This window comes from Amblyomma americanum, chromosome 1, assembly GCF_052857255.1.
Source record: "Amblyomma americanum isolate KBUSLIRL-KWMA chromosome 1, ASM5285725v1, whole genome shotgun sequence".
Classification (NCBI taxonomy): Eukaryota; Metazoa; Arthropoda; class Arachnida; order Ixodida; family Ixodidae; genus Amblyomma; species Amblyomma americanum.
The window spans coordinates 56,570,747-56,586,960 of record NC_135497.1 but is presented as its reverse complement, the minus strand read 5'-3'; the positions used below and the strand labels follow the sequence as shown (position 1 = coordinate 56,586,960).

At 46.4% G+C, this 16,214-nt stretch overlaps 2 protein-coding genes across 6 annotated transcripts in view; both read right to left on the bottom strand.

Annotated features, from left to right (window-relative positions):
* LOC144112850 (uncharacterized) overlaps positions 1–5,259 on the bottom strand; it is a 38,568-nt gene extending 33,309 nt beyond the window's left edge. For all 4 annotated transcript variants that reach the window (XR_013310498.1, XR_013310497.1, XR_013310499.1 and 1 more), the window contains exon 1: positions 5,073–5,259. The gene's annotated coding sequence lies outside the window, so the exon portion shown is untranslated. The remainder of the gene's footprint in view (positions 1–5,072) is intronic.
* Positions 5,260–7,572: 2,313 nt separating this feature from the next.
* trbd (ubiquitin thioesterase trabid) overlaps positions 7,573–16,214 on the bottom strand; it is a 73,740-nt gene continuing 65,098 nt past the window's right edge. For both annotated transcript variants that reach the window (XM_077645655.1, XM_077645656.1), the window contains exon 11: positions 7,573–14,379. In XM_077645655.1, coding sequence (XP_077501781.1) covers positions 14,164–14,379 — 216 coding nt within the window. In that variant the 3' untranslated portion in view covers positions 7,573–14,163. The remainder of the gene's footprint in view (positions 14,380–16,214) is intronic.

Below are 16,214 nucleotides of genomic sequence, written 5' to 3'. Positions count from 1 at the left end.
GGGGTCTGCTACAACCCTTGATCACAGCGCCATCTGTGGCAGCAACTACTCATCACGTTTCGAGATTTCGTGAGCTCTAATACCACTCTGAGATCAAAGCGCCATCTGTGGCTGCAATTAGAAAGCCACATCTCGCATTGAGACTTGTAGCATCATCTACAATAGCACTGTAGAAACAACCACCTGCCACGTGCCAATGATGACGTCACGGTCCAAAAAGGTGACTAGAGGTGGAACTACGAATATCACGTCAGGGGACGAAATGGCGGCATACTTTCGGTGTCTCGAATCCAAGATGGCGGCCATCAAAATTGGCTGTGCCCTCTGCCTTCAATGCTTTTATCAGCGTTTCCCTGCCTCTTGGGCCAAGTTCATTAACTTGATTGGAATTTCGTCTATGTAGGGGTGCCATTGAAATCCCTCTCGCGGCCGGTTCTGAAAACAACGGCGAGGTGCGCCTGCCCCCCCCCCCCCCCCCCTCCTCCTTCAGCACGCATTTCCCGGCAAGCTGCCGATTTGTTGCGGCCGCAGTGGATCAAGTTGGTGGCTGAGATTTCCTCTTCGGGTTTTCCAGTGAAGGGCGTTTCTATTCCTACAGAGGTAATCGGTAGAGATTGATCGGCGCTCATCGAGAGTGGCCGCACCTTCGACGCCGCTGCAGCATGGCGAGCCCAATGCGCACATGCGCTAAGGGTAGGTGGCAAGAGCAACGACGCCCGACTACGAAGCACAGTTGACCGCATTCACCTATTTCTCAAGGTTCCTAACAGCGCATATACGCTGCATGTGCTGTGAAGCCCCAACAATCCCAGCAACCGTGCGCCGCGGAGAGCCGACTGTGCATACTCGCTTATCGGGCTGCTGAAACCATTGAATGTCTTGGCAGTAAATTACCACGTCAATGCAGAAACCGAACCTTTTGGCGGAGTTCCTCGATTGTTTCGACAAAGCGGTCTGATGCTCGATGAAATGATATTCTGTGGCTCTGCCGTAACCCGGTCGGTTGCTGGTAGCTGAGCTGACTAAACAAAACGGGGTGTGGGGAAAATGATCGCCTATGCTGCAGTATTTTGGGGTCCAGCACTAAAGTGCTGTTTCGAAAGCACTGCCATATGGCACTGGAACAAAACGTAATATGTAACAGCATCACTGTACAACGCTTTGCAAAGAAGCTATAGCGTTTGTTTTCATTTGATTGCCACACTAGCAATACGACACAGTATCTAAAAAAAAACTGGTAATAAGGCATTCCTTCAAAAATATACAATTTTAGATGGTAACTCCTAACTACTGGTAATATTGCCGGCGTAATGTCTGCTGTAGCCTTTCTCACTTGGCATTTCTTGGTTGAAGAAAATAGTAGCAACTGCACCGAGTGGTTGATCTTCACCTGACACCTGTCGGCAGTTGTAGTTTGGGAACACTATAGCCTACATGGTCGGAAATTTGGTCGGTATTTACGCTGGGCTCTTGATGTTCGATTTCTTCCCGTTAACAAAATATAAGCTGGAGATCTCGCTCTCTTTCGTTACACTCTTATAGGCCAAATTCTCACAGCCGGTTTTTCGCTTGCTCCGTCGCGCCCGCAGCCGACGGAGGGGGCTGATTTTGGACCGGTTTTCCCCCCAAATCGTAGGGCCGGTGCCGCAGGGCCCTGTTCTACGTTTCCGTCGAGCGGCGGCGACGGAGTCCCGCCCCACAAAAAACGTGCCAGTCACAGCGCGAGCTCGCCTCATTTGTCCCACGGCTTGCTTGCTGCGAGCGAGAGATGGCGCTGGCGAGCGTAGCGGCATCGGCGGCGATGCGCCGGTGCGCGGGCACGAATTTTTTTTTTCTCCGTCGTGAGATGCACACAAGTCTTGCTCCCCGAAAAACGCCCGCTGCCAAGGGACAGAGAGCGGATGATGGTTTTATTTCATTTGACAATATAGAAGGTGTTCCAGCTGAATTTTCTGTTTGCACTGGGCGCGGGATATACGATAAGCGAATTTTCATCTGGTGCGCTAAAGTAGCACCACAGTTATGCCGTGTATTTTGAATTCCCCGCGTTTTCTTTTAGATCTTTTAAAGAAAGCTGCCCAGGTGGTACTTTGTTAAGAGCACTGTAGCCGGCTGTTTTTTAAGGTGACCTACAACATTTGAAATGAACTTTTTACCGAAGCCAATATTTAAATAGCTAGCTAGTTATTTTGAACTAATTAACCAGCTATGCACTACGAAAAAAAAAATACTGCAGAATATGCCACATGACCCTCAGCAGCACTGCGTTAGTTTTAAACACCTAGGACAGACCGCCCTTTTTAAAAACGTGGTTACAGCTGGTATATGTATACATATATGAAGATATAGCTGTCAGGAAGAGAATAATCAAAAAGTATATCAAAGGCAAAACATTAGAATAAAGGCGCGACCTACCGGCCAAGCAGACCACTTTTTGTCGTTTTCTGCGATGAAAGCTCCGATGAAACCGAGTTCAACCGTTGCTAGCTTTTAAGGGTGCATTGGTTCCAGTAGCCGATACTAGCGAAATATTATTTGTCTTGCTAGATTAATTCTTGGTTGGTTGTATGAAGATCAATCTCGCAAATTCCGGGGAACCATTCCTATATTGATAACAAAGTTCCTTATGTCCCTAGATATCTTCCGATTTCGATGACTGGCGAGAATAATTTGAGTGCAGGGCGCATTTTTGTGCCGCTTTAAAATAGCTTGATATATTCGTATCCACCAGTTTTAGCGCCGTACGCGCGGTGTTTTGCAACAAACTGGAGCTGCGCATAGTTACTGAAATTAACTCTAAACCTTTGCCAGAGCTCGCAGGACTGCGTCGTTTCTGCGATAAAGGGCAAACAAACCAACGCGCCAAGCAGACGACGACATTCACTTCTTGGGAGCCCGCCGCCCACCGCGCATCTGCGCTTTTTTTTTCACGCGGGAGAGGGAATAAATGGAAAACACTGACGTAGAGTCACGTGGGAGAAGCGAGTGAGCGCGCGCCCCAACTGGTTCGCCGGTCTCCGGCGCCTCTTTCGATTAGAACACCGCGCCGCTCCGTTACTGCCGCGGTTTTCGTCTCCGTCGCGCCGTAGGGGAGGCCGGCTGTGAGAATGTGGCCTTTAACTTTACAGCCGTGTGGATTTGGTATTGTGAGATCATGTTGAAAAGACAAATACCCACGAGCTACTGTTTTCGGCAAACTCGGGCGAACATCGATCGTTAGGGAACCGCGGCGAATGGATGCAGAACCATCAAGCGACCTTTCCGAAACTTTACCAAATTGGGCACACGCTAAAGCAACGCACGCACACACACAAAGTGAGGGCAGCGGAAAAGAGAGGGTGGCCCTGGGCACGCGCTACCAACAGGTGTCGTTGACGAGTAGGCGCGTGCGTACGTGGCTCGTTGTGTGCTTCAGCGAGGTCGGTGGCAGAAGTGCTTTGTGGTATCGTTTGGCGTGGCTTGACATGGACGAGGTCCATTTCAGGAATGCGGCTACACCATCTATAACCCATCCTAGACGGCAGGCATGTAGCCAGAAATTTTTTTTCGGGAAGGGCCCAAGACAATTTTTTTTATACGAGGGGGGGTGGCTAGACAGTACTACGCTGGTATTGCATGACACTTCATTCATACATCTGCTCTCGACAACGAGAGACACGAGAAGAGGGAAGGCTAGTAAAAGCCCCTTTTCTAAGCAGCCCAGCAGGAAATCCTGCTCGCTCACGCAAAACACGAATTGCAGCATGTCGTTTGCAGCAGAAGCAACTTGCATTTAGAATACTCTCTGGCCATGAAACAGGGGCTTCTTGCTGCAACGGTGACGTGAAAGGCGATCTATGTGCTTGGGAGTATGCAAACTAATGAAAAGCAAGCGGAAAAGTCGCGTGTGAGGCTCTGAATTCCCTCTGGCTCGCATGGTAAAGTAGCAGTAAGGGAATGAAGGAAATCTGCCGAGAATGTGAGCCGGGGTACAGGTGAGATGCGGGAAAGTAAATGGAGGAGGGCGAAAAAGATGAAGAAGGCAAAAAGAAGGAAAAAGATAGCAGGGTTAGAATTTAATAAAAAAGTAACAAAAACCGACTGCACAGAAAAACGAGCGAAGAGCTAAAAACACAGCGCGCAGGAGGGGGATACAAAAAATAATCTTAATTTACAAAGTTTAACACATAACCCTCTCTGTTCTTTATCGAGAGCTCAATTCACGGATCAACCTGGCCAGGCGATTCTTAATTTCAGCTCCTTTCTAATGGCAACATTCAAGTGCAGAGTGGCGCAAAACTGCTCCATTGATGGCTTTATTTTCAACTTTTTTTTTTACTTCGCCGAAAGAATGAAGCCAACGCGGTCTTGCTCTGACGCGGTCAGTTTCTGACAAAGGCTGCACTTCCGCGTACCGATAAGTGCAGGTATTGCAAAATGCGTGCGCTAGACGGTGGTATCAAATGAACAAAACAGGTGCCACCTTCGTCGACCATGCTAAATTAGCATAACAGCGTCTTCAAGACGCCGTCTGAAAACCCAAGTATGGCGTCTCGGTGGCACTGTTCCACTCACGAGTGTCCTTTTGTTCACAACCCTATTCTGCATAGTAGAAGAGCTATCGTACTCCACCCCACCTCTTAATGTCCAGCACGCATTTCTCAGCGCATGACACACACACACACACACGTGAGCACATGTGAGCACACACACACATGTGGTGAGCAGCCATCGCCAGATCTGTAGCGCAGTCAGACGCCATAATACATTTTGCTAAAACAGTTGAGAGGCGTACGTATATAGTTTTTCTGCTGCAGACTTCCGACATTAAACTTGCCAATGAACAGTATAATGCTGCAATTCGTTTTGATTTGAAGGCCTTACAATGGGAATAATCGTGTCGTGGAAAAATAATGCGTTGTTTTGGGATGCTGTCCTCCCCAGAGCAAGCCGGCAAGCACGTTGCGCACAGGTTAAGACTTTCACGGACCGTAATGCAGGATCGAAGTGCATCTGACTGGCATATGCGTCATTCCGTTTCCGTGAAAACAAACGAAAAATTATAATTCTTGCCAAACAAGGCGGCTCCTTACCACGACGTTGACCTCCAGGCCGAATACGGTTACGATGAAGCTGGCATACTTAAAATACTTCTGCATTAGACGAGAAGACGCAAAAACTGCAGCGTCAGACTCGGCAAAGCACTCTTGACAGGCAAACCGGCGTAGAGATCACGAAAAGTAGGTAATGGCGTCGGGTTCCTTGACCAGGCTTTCCGAAGTCTTCAGTGTCCCTACATAGTCGGCAGGAAAATCCCCAACAGGGGCCTCTTTGTCCCTTTCCTATTTACGTATCGCGGCAGCGATAAGATATACATTTCTGCTGCACTTGATGCAGTATGGCTATTTCGAGAAGAAAAAAATTGTTGGTTGGAAAAATAATTAGCCACATCATACCAAGATGATGGGACCTTAACGGCGTGGTACCGCGTCTTTGTCCCCAACTTGGTGAAACGCTGAACGCTACAAGCTCCTTTTTCTTTAGTTTGCTTGTCTGACTACCTGCGTAATTGGACAAATTATATTTCGTAGTACTATTATATTCTACTGGTATTTGAGTGCTGCAGCTGTCATCAGCAATTAATCTGGGGAACGCATCGCCCGTTTCACGAACGCGTCGTGACGCGTGACTGCTGCTGTGCTGCCTTTCGGCTGGCATGCGGTAATTGCAAGCTTGATGGGGTGGGCACCTCGGTGCATACGCTACTCTGCAAGTTGTTAATTTCCCAAGAGCTGTAAACGATAAAACTTCGAGCGCGCTTCCGCTACAGCTTCATCGGTCCGCGAACACAGCAGTGTAGCATGAGCGTGCGCTCAGTCGCCAACACTTCGCCGATTAGTTGCACGCACATGCTTCGAGCGTCGTCCTGCAGCTTTTGCACAACTGCGGCTTTCCTTCTTACCGTAGACCCCTGCAGAACCGCACTACCAGCGAAAGCAACTGCCACAATTTTCGTTCCCAATTTAACGAGGCTATCAATCTTGTCTGTCCTCCATGCGACGTCTGAAATCGTGGAAGCGTCGCACACATCCACGCGTTCATTTCGAAGCAGAACGGTCGTCACTTGTAGCGTTTTCCGGTAGAACCGAAAATCGTTTTTGTGAGCACGCCTGAATATTTTTTTAAGTACGGTTTTAAACAGCAGATGTCTATTCAAACAGCACAGCTCGGTTGATGGGTTTTACGAGCCAAAGCGACGATAACAGTGACGGCGCCAAGGCCAGAATGTGTGTGCGCGGGAGGCACCCAAAAAATTTGCTGGGCTACATAAAAAGTGGCCAAGTGCTGCGTTTAGACGCTAACAAGGACGACGTTAGTAAGGCCCCGTGCTGGCGGAGAGAGAGTGCATGTTGCTCATACCGTAGCGTTGTATTTCTGCAAGCAGCAATGCCAAAGAGGCATGATCATACCTCAAAACTTAATTCCTCCTCGGCGCCCCACTAAATTCCTTGGCGCCGTCCTCGACGATGAAGGGGCTCCCCATTAATTCCGGCCACCTGAACTGTCATCTAATCGCTTAGTTGTGCTACTGGCACGGGTCTTCACACCCCTTCCGGCAGCTATGCCGCAACGTTGCTACATCATGAAAGCAGCACAAAGGCCACAGTATGCTACACTAATTAGGTAGCAAGCCTACCACGCACGCATGCATTCAATAAGTTAGGTTGTTGACTTTGCATGCCTATATTAGCAAGAGAAAAAAAGCACATTTTTCGCCAGATTTAAAAAATAGTTATGGTAGCTAAAGAAAAGCTTAGAAGAGTTTCCAGCAAGTGTGCACGAACATGAGGCAATGCTGGTGTCTGTTCAATGAGACAGTTATGGTAGCTGAACAAAAACATTACCAGAAGGGTTGTTTGAAGGGACACACAAGTTTTGTGCCCCCACCATGTCATGCACACTACTCGTCTATAACGAGACTTTCTCCACGACTTCAGCCAGTGTAAAAAACCGTAGAGGAGCCAGAAAGGGTAGCTTGCAAAGAGGTAAAAACTGAAAAGGCACAGTGTTTGACATTTCTTCTTCGGGCACAGCAAAAGGAAGGTGCTCTCCGCCATTCAAAGCTTCCTTGTAGACACTACATGGCTCCTATCCAATTATTTTTCTGAATTCCCTCTTCTGGCTGCTCATGCTCAAATCTGTAATCAAACCAACCAAAACTCTGCACATACAGCCCCATTCTCATTTTCAGTTACCCATCTCGCTGCAACCAATTTGTTCTTAGTTTTAATCAGCCAAACTGTATTCCTTTATTCTATTTCAAAAACGTTTTGAGCATCTATCAGTTGTTGCTTATGTACTGACCCATCCCCGTCAGTGGGTACACGCCATTAACTCCTTGAGGACAGTTATAGGTCCACTATAACACCACCATTTCTTTCATCTATAAAAAATTGTTGCTTTAAGAAAAATTTCTACTCTGGACAAACCAATTTGCACAAACATTTGTTGGAAGAGGAGGATTAAAATGCATATTTAGTGTGTTGGTGAATGTATTGTGTCACAAGTAAAATTAGAAAGAAAAACTCAAGATACGTGTTAAAGATTTTATTTGGCCAGTGAAAACCTAGCTTCCTGTCAATATACAGCTAGACCTATGCTGCATATATCTGAACGCCACTGCCAATGCATTTCAAACCGTAGCGCACCTAAAAATGGAGCTTGTACTCGGTGTGCTGAATCAACAGCGCTGTTATTAGCACAAATAAAAAAAAATAGCAACCCATAATACACTGCAACCTCTCCAGGACACTTCAAGTAGAAAAACGAGAAATTCGGCGGTCCACCTTATCACCGAGTGCCCATCTAAAGCATGAAATACTTTCTCTTATACTTGACCATGTTAACACTCATGACGGCCCCTTGTGGTCATACCCTTCACACTTCTGCCTGAAGTTGGCATGTCTTGCATAATGTACACAGCATACATAAAATGTAAAAGTTTTGCAACCAATGAATTTCATCACAACTTGTGCAATGCCACCGCTGTAATGAGGTGTGTCAGCAGATCCTTAACAGGTGCCCAAAGGAAACTGTGGGAGGAAGCTCACACACCGAAGGTGCCATTAGTTAAATGACATACTCATTTGTTTGCACTTGTGTTCCTCGGTGAAAGTGGAAACCACAGCTAAAGGAATTATATCAAAACCTTTTTTTTTACTTATTTCAGTGAGAAAGTATCTAATATTTTTTGCACCTACTTTCTGAGCAAGAAACGTGTCATGCTGTGCATACCAGGAACAACACTGCAAAGAAAATCCCAGTACGAACCATCAAATGGTGGAGACAAACCCAAACACAGTGGCAAAGGCTGGAAACTGCACGTACCACGGCCTACACATAAAATGGGTACATGCAGTGTCAGCATAGCCTAGATCAGTCTATTCCAAATTTATCACCAACATGCAAGCATGGGTGGTGACAACTATCAGAGTTCAATCATTGCTACGACTGTTGCTTCACAATATGTGACCAATGTACTCTTCGTAGCCTTTCATGTCACCTCTCTCGCCCTACAAGGGCAGACAGTGAGCAAGAGAACAGCACAGGCAACACTGCCTCGCGAACCTTCGTATCTACTCTATTTTATGATGTTGCCATCATCTACACACATCCACATTGTTGCATGCTTAATTTTGCTGTTTCCACTGTTTCCACATGCACTACCAGCTTGCACGAGAGAACTGCCCCCACTGATCGTTAGCATGAACCAGTACACCTCTGCAGTTTTTCATTTTGAAAGGACACAGCTGCTGACATCTGCTAAATTACAAAACAATCAGAGGTTTGCAAGTGCTGGAGAAAATAGCCTCAATATGCATTAGTTACACACAGGAGCATTACTAAAGTCGTGCTGCTGGCGAGAAGCAAAACAGTGATCTGCCAAATATGACAGGAGTCAACAGTGGCTCTTGGAAGATGTCTACACACTATGGAACAGAACGAACAACCACCAGCTGAGATCCAGCACCACACCCCTCGTGGCCATGACTCAAAGAGCACTTGGTCACAGCCACATGGCCTAGACAGCCAGTGAATTTGTCATCTCGAGCATCACCGACTATCCGTACGCACTTCTGAATAAAAAATGTACACGCCAAGGGTTTCTGAACTGTGTCCAAGGAACACAGCTTAGATTGGATTTCGAAACCACCCAAACAATGTATGCACTTCCTCACCTTATAATAACACAAGGCTCAACAAATTTGACGTACCCAAGAAAGGCTGGCAAAGGTGAAAAGATGATGACAGATCCTCTTATTGAAAAATCAGCAAGTTTTTCCAACACAACTCTACTTGGATCACACAGCCATACTTCCATGTTGCAGCTGCCGTCACATAAACCTTCTATACCTAGACTTTTCAGCTCTGAATCTTGTCACAAAGGCGTAGACTTTTGCCACCTTAAGAAAGTCAGACATGTGCCATTTTAGTTTTACACAAAGCATATATATACCAAACAAACCCTGCCGGTTTCAATTGCCTTGCTTGTACACTTTGATAGCAGTCCTTCTCAGAGAATGTTCTATCAGATATATATTAATGAAACTAAAATACAAGTCCTTTCAATGCATTCTTGCAGTGAACCAAGTACCATTACATGCAGCAGTCATGACAACTTTAAGGGCCAAGAAGCTGCTGTAATTTCCAAGACATAGCTGCTACAAGACGAGTATGGTGTAGCACATTTGTCTCGTAACAGTGCTAAGATACAGGTCTGTCTAATTAATAGCAAGTTGACTGTGTTCTAAATATGCAGTGGCATGTGGGTGTCTTTGCTCCGTACCTCAACACACGTTCGGCTACCTAAAGAGACAACTTACATCGAATAAATGCTACTCCTTCTGTATTCACTCTCATCTCTTGTATTACTGTAATCTGCCACTTCCTGCAATATGCACTACCAACCACACCTCATGCATCCTGGGTACAACAATTACCTTGCACATGTTTTGCACCTTGCGAAAGTTCCACACAAATTGCCTTTTCTGGATCTTTTTTTTTCTGTAAAATAAGTCTGGTGCAGCCACTCTTGTATGTGGGCACCAAGGGCATGCAGCCTTTAAGCACTTCTTGAAATCTGGTGATACTTTTTAAGGCCAAAATTCTGAGAACTCCTGGTGTACACTAATACATTGTTACATCATGTAAAATTGTTTCTGTAATATGTATTAGGAAAATGTAAAACTTTCATTAGTTCCACCAATCCAGCACATTTCCTTTCAATTTTTTTTCTTTAGTATGGATATACTAAAGGGTTTTAGTTGGCACCAATCACATCTGAGGGTGTTGTCACACAAATTTTCAACAGATCTGCTCGGTTTCCTTTGAATTCCATCAGATTTCTTTGGACCTAGTTGAATTACACAGTCAGAAAGCATTTCATGCTTTAAAAACTGAATCACATCAAACACCTAGAACCAACAACCTCTGTATACATTAGGATTGCAGCACACAATACTCAACAGAAACAAAACCCAGAACAATGCTGCATTCCAAACATCACACATGAAGGGAGGCACAGAGGTTGGGTGCTCTGGCTACTACTACTTTTCTTTTTTTATATATATATATATATAACTGGGTAATATATTACAACTATGATATAAATCTAGATTGCATTTCATTGCATATACACAAGCACACAAGTGCACGCACACGCTCACTCATCCTTTGCCTTGCTTACCTCCGAGAGCACAAATTATCACACGACTTGTGAAATGAAGTTGCAATATGCCTATGCAAGGTATTTCACCAAAAACTGTTCACAATTTTTAAAAGCTGCTTTTTTGAGCTAGAAGACTGTTTTCTTCAATATAGTGTTGTCACCAGTGACAGGCATCAGAAAACAGCTAAGCTGTGTTAACCAGCAAGCTGGTTAACTAAAATCTAATAACTATCAACTACTATAGTAAGGCATCTCAATTTAGATATTGGTACCTCGCCATTAGTAATATCCACAACAGCTTTTAGACTTTCAAATATGCAATTCTAGCTGCTTTTTCACATATCAAACCAATACTGCTAAATGGAGTGCATGCAACCATGCCTACAAGTGTGTGTTGCATGCTTTTTTTCGCTGCATGTGCTGGTGACTCAGTCTAGCCATGGAGTAGCGAGTGTGGGGAGAACACGTGACATGGACGCCACTGCATGATGCACGCTTGTTACTAAGCATGGCTACATGCACGTCTCAGCAGCATGGTTCTGGTTTGCTGAGCAAAAAGGGACAAATTCCTTACTCTGCAGTATTGGCAAGAATTGAAAACTGATATGGGTATGAATAGCAGCAAGCTGCCAATCTATAAATGAATGAGGCACCAAAATGCAATAAGAAGACTCCCATTAAGACGAACTCTGTTAAGGTGAATTTTCCAACAAGATAAACAAGTAAGACTGGTTGGTTTCCCATAGGCAATATAAAAAAAAAATCTGCTCAAGGCGAACTGCTTCGCATGTCTTTTGGTTAAGACGAACTTTGCAGCGACCGCAAACCATGGCAACCCTGTGCAATATCACTTGCAGGGCGTCCGTGCAGTATTATCAAGGAAAGAAAAAATATATAGAATGTGTATATGCAAAGAAGCGCACGCCCGCAAGGTGGCTTCCGCGCACCTTCGCACAAAGCTGTGAGGAAGCCATCTTGCGAGAGTGTGTTCTTAGGGAAAAGCACTTTTGCCACTGTGGAAAAGGCAAGACACTGCCTATGCTGGCCGCAGATTTTGGCATTAAGTGCATGTCACATGCCGCACGCTGCCCCCCACAGACTAAGAGGCGCGGATGCTAGAAGTGCACTCGATCGTTGACTTGGAGATTAAAAAGGCTTAATTTTCAACAGACGCAGCATCACAACATGGGCTATCGCAGCAAAGAAATGGCCAGATTGCCTGCGGCATACAGAAAGGCGCGTGGTGTGCCTGCTTGTGGCATTGGTAACAGCTATGCTTGGCCACCCTGTTGACACCTTCGAAGCACTCGGAGCAGGATCGAAAGCAAGGATAAAAATCACAAATAGCAGCCACTGTGGGACAGTGAGAAAACTAGACTAATGCCATTTTCAAATAGGATAAAGTGATATTGTTTCATGGCCTCACTCTTCAGCTCACTTCATGCAAAATGCAATAAATGCCGTATTTGCAAATATCCTCTCTCTGAAAGGCTATTTTTGTTCATTGTTTTCATGTAACGTACATATGGACACACGTAGCATGGTCATATATCTTTTATAGGGCCACTTCTGTTAACATGAAAAAATTTTCTGGTCCCTTCAAGTTAATGTTAAAGGAACTTTACTGTAGTTGAAAAACATCAGACTTTAGTTAGCCAGACAGGTAGTGGCCACCGTCACAGCTGTCTTCTGATGTACCCAATAATGACAATACTATAACAAAGCACAACTTAAAAAAAGAAACCTATTTTTAAAAATGACCAACAGTCTTTGGTGAAACATCATGTATATACATATACACATATATGACATATATATGTATATGTAAATATAATATGTCTAGCATGTTGCGCTGAAACTGACGCTGTCCATGGCATCTTATTTCGGCTCTGAACTTCTGAAATAAATAAAAATGTTTTCCCAGGAGTTGAAAACATAAATGGCACTAAGTGCAGAGCCTCTATTTACAGGCCAGTGCACTCAGGTATTTGAAGAAAAAAAGGGGGGGGAGGGGTCAGAGACGGTGGAGATGGGACGGCTAGGACCCCTGACCACTGACTGGAACTGGGGGAGGCAGGGGCAACCACTGGTCCAGCTGTCACAGAAGGCACACATCTGAGTTCTTTTAAGAGGCCTGCCGCAGGGCCATGCACCCCCAGCACACCAACCATGGCTGCCTGCCTTCTCAGGGCCCGTAGCCACGTATCCTCTTCTGGAAGGTTCAGACACTGGCATTAATGTGTCACGCTTGCTTTGAACGTCAGACAAAACAGGTGGTGAAATATGGCCCATGACACTCAGTTGCACTACACTGCAGTGCATTTGCAGGAGAGCATTTGAGATGGCCGTTTTCAATAAATGACAACAAGCAGACAAGCAGCAAAACAAGACTTAGTATTACAACTACACCAAAGGCCAATTTACGAAGCCCAAAAGAAAATGACAGCAATGAACAGCAAATAAATCAGCTGTGCGTTAACTACCTAGTGTGCCCAATGGTCACAAAATGAAGTCAAAGAAACACTGCTGCAACTCGAAGCAATGAACACAACATAAGCAGCTGTAATTTGCCCGCTCCCTTACCCAGTAGTTATGATTTCAAGACCAGAAGACAGCACCACTGTAGCTCACAGCAATCAAACACTGACACACCCAGCTGCAGATCAAGTTGCTACAAAACTGCAATCAAGTATACAATGTATTCTATGCATTTAAAAAAATCACTAGCCCTTTTTAATAACTGGCCACATTTCAACATACATTGCAAATTTTTCTGTTACATTTTCAAACTAATTTACATGCTACTTGTCCATTTCTATGCACCTGCGGCCATGAACAGTTCCATGCAGGTTGTCCCCAGAATGTTTCAGATCTTTCAGCTCTGCAATGCTGAACACACTACTTCATATGCTTATAAAATTTGCACCATCTGAAATCACATCTCACCATGGTCCAAAGGGAGTGTGCTAGTACATCCTGAAGTCTCCTGAATTCTGGAACCCTCAAACAAGCCCTGCGTCTAGGCAAGCTACATAGCTTTGTCATCACAGAGGAACGTCTTGGACAAAGTGTTTCATCTGCAGAGTACTAAGGATCCTGATCAACCGCAACAGATTAAACTTCCCTTCAATGTATGCACAAAATTTTTTGTTTCTCAAAAGGCCCTGTTTGCAGTTTTGTCCGCTACACTCAATTCACTAAATGTGCACACCACAAAGACAATGCACCTACGGCCAAATTATAGCACTTTTCAACACAAGAGACCATGGACACACATCGCTGCTAACGCTCCAGATAACCCCTTTCGTAACTGCTGGCCACTGCTCCTCCAGTCTACACCGATCTTTGGATGAACAGTGGTGGCTTTGAGCAAGCTCCATGCTGGGTGGGCGAGCAGCAGTGCCAGCAGCTTCTGCTCAAATGCCCGAAGCGGACTCCAACACTGGACACGCGTGCTACTCCTGGTCAGAGTCGCCATCACTAGAGTAGCCACTCTGAGAGTCTGTGAGCCGATGATGTGGCGAAAGTTTACGATAGGCCTCCAGCCACTGGTCCACCATTTGTAGCACCAGGTGAGGACTGCGGGGCACCTTCTGCTGGGCTACAAGTAGGCCACCCTCTGTCACACAGCAGTCGAGCCATTGCTTGATTATCTCCTCTTCACGCCCAACCTGCAGACCCATGATGGGCAAGAAAAAGTGCAACAAATTACAGCCTCCTGAAAGCAAGAAAGCCAGAACAAGAATACAGCTTAGCGCTTAATTCGGCCGCTTTGCACTGCATTTTCACTACTCCAACTACAGTACAATCCCAATGATACGAACCTCATGGGGCAGCGAAGGCAGCGAAAATATTTCTATCCTCCGAAACGAACAAAATCCATAGGTAAAAATTCATTCATGTAGATCTGTTCATGGATGATGGCATTTATTTATGGCTGCGTGGCCACAACTCACCAATCACGATGTGTACAGTGCAACTGGCGATAATGACGTCGGCGATGTACGGGCCCAAGCCGCCGCTCACTGCTCCCCATGTGTACAGCGCGATTAACTATTGCAGAGTCTGCGGTGCGCATGCCCCGAACCGCCTCTCACTGCTCCCCGTGCGTACAGTGCGAACAGCTATCCCAGAGTCTGCGGTGTCCGGGCCGTGAGCTGCCGCTCACTGTGCCCCGTGCGTACAGCGCGAATGGCTGTCACAGAGTGGGCGATATGTGGGGCCGCAACTCACTGCTCCCAGAGCGTACAGCGCAACCAGCTATCACTGAGTAGGCGGTGTGTGGGCTTCCACTCAATGCTCCCTGTGCGTACAGTACGCCATTTCACACATAGCAGGCAACGCTATGGATGCTGCGGAACCATATAACTGCGCCACATATCATTTGTTCCTCTCGAAGCCTCGGCGAGTGTTTCCGATCAAACAAAGAGTGGTATGAATGCAGTGGTAGCACTGAAAATCATGGTCGAAGCTGTAAGGAACTCAGTGTTTAGGCCCATAGGCTATGATTTTCACTGAGTGTGAACTACTTTTTAGGTGCGGATGGAGTCGGAGCGATGCGACCCATCAGCCATGCATCATACCATCACATGTCATTCTTACTTCTCGAAATCTCGATGAGTCGCAGGACGAAATGTGGCAAGAGGTCAAAGTCCAGAAGGTTGCCAATCACAGAACTTGAGATTTGTGGCAATGAAATATGCCTGTGTTCACTTCGGTTGTAGGGCGAAATACGCTTTAGCTGCGGACTTAGCTGCATGAAGAGGCGCGCTAGTTTTGGCATCGTTGCCTGCTATGCATGAAATGGAGCATAGCTATCGGTTGAGACGGTGGTGTGTGGGCTGTGAGCCGCCACTCACTGCTTCCCGTACGTACAATGCGACTAGCTTTCGCTGAATAGGCGTTGTACGGGCCTCCACTCACTGTGCCCCGTGCGTACAGCATGACTAGCCACCGTGGAGTATGCGGTCTGCCAGCCTCCACTCACAGTTCGCGTGTGTACAGTGCGACTAGCTATTGCGGTGTAGGCAGTGCGCATGCGGGCCGCCGCTCACTGCTCCCCGTGCGCACAGCACGCCTAGCTGTCCCGGACTCTGCGGTGTGCGGGCTGCCACTCACTGCTACCCGTGCATACAGAGCGATTAGCTATCATGGAGTCTGTGGCGTGCGAGCTGCCACTCACTGCTCTCTGTGTAAACAGCGTGATTAGCTGTTGCGAAATATGCGTTGTGCGTGCCGCCACTTGCTGCTTCCCGTGCTTACACAGCGCAACTAGCTCTCGCAGTCTAGGCAGAGTGCGGGCCCCAGCCGTCACTCAGTGCTCCCCGTGCGTACAGCGCGACTAGCTGTCCCGGAGTCTGCGGTGTGCGAGCCACCACTCTAGCTCTCGCGGCGTAGCCAGTGTGCAAGCCGTGGACGCCACTCAATGCTCCACATATGTGCAGCGCAACTAGCTATTGCGGAGTATGCGGTGTACGAGCTGCCACTTACTGCTCCCAGTGCTTAC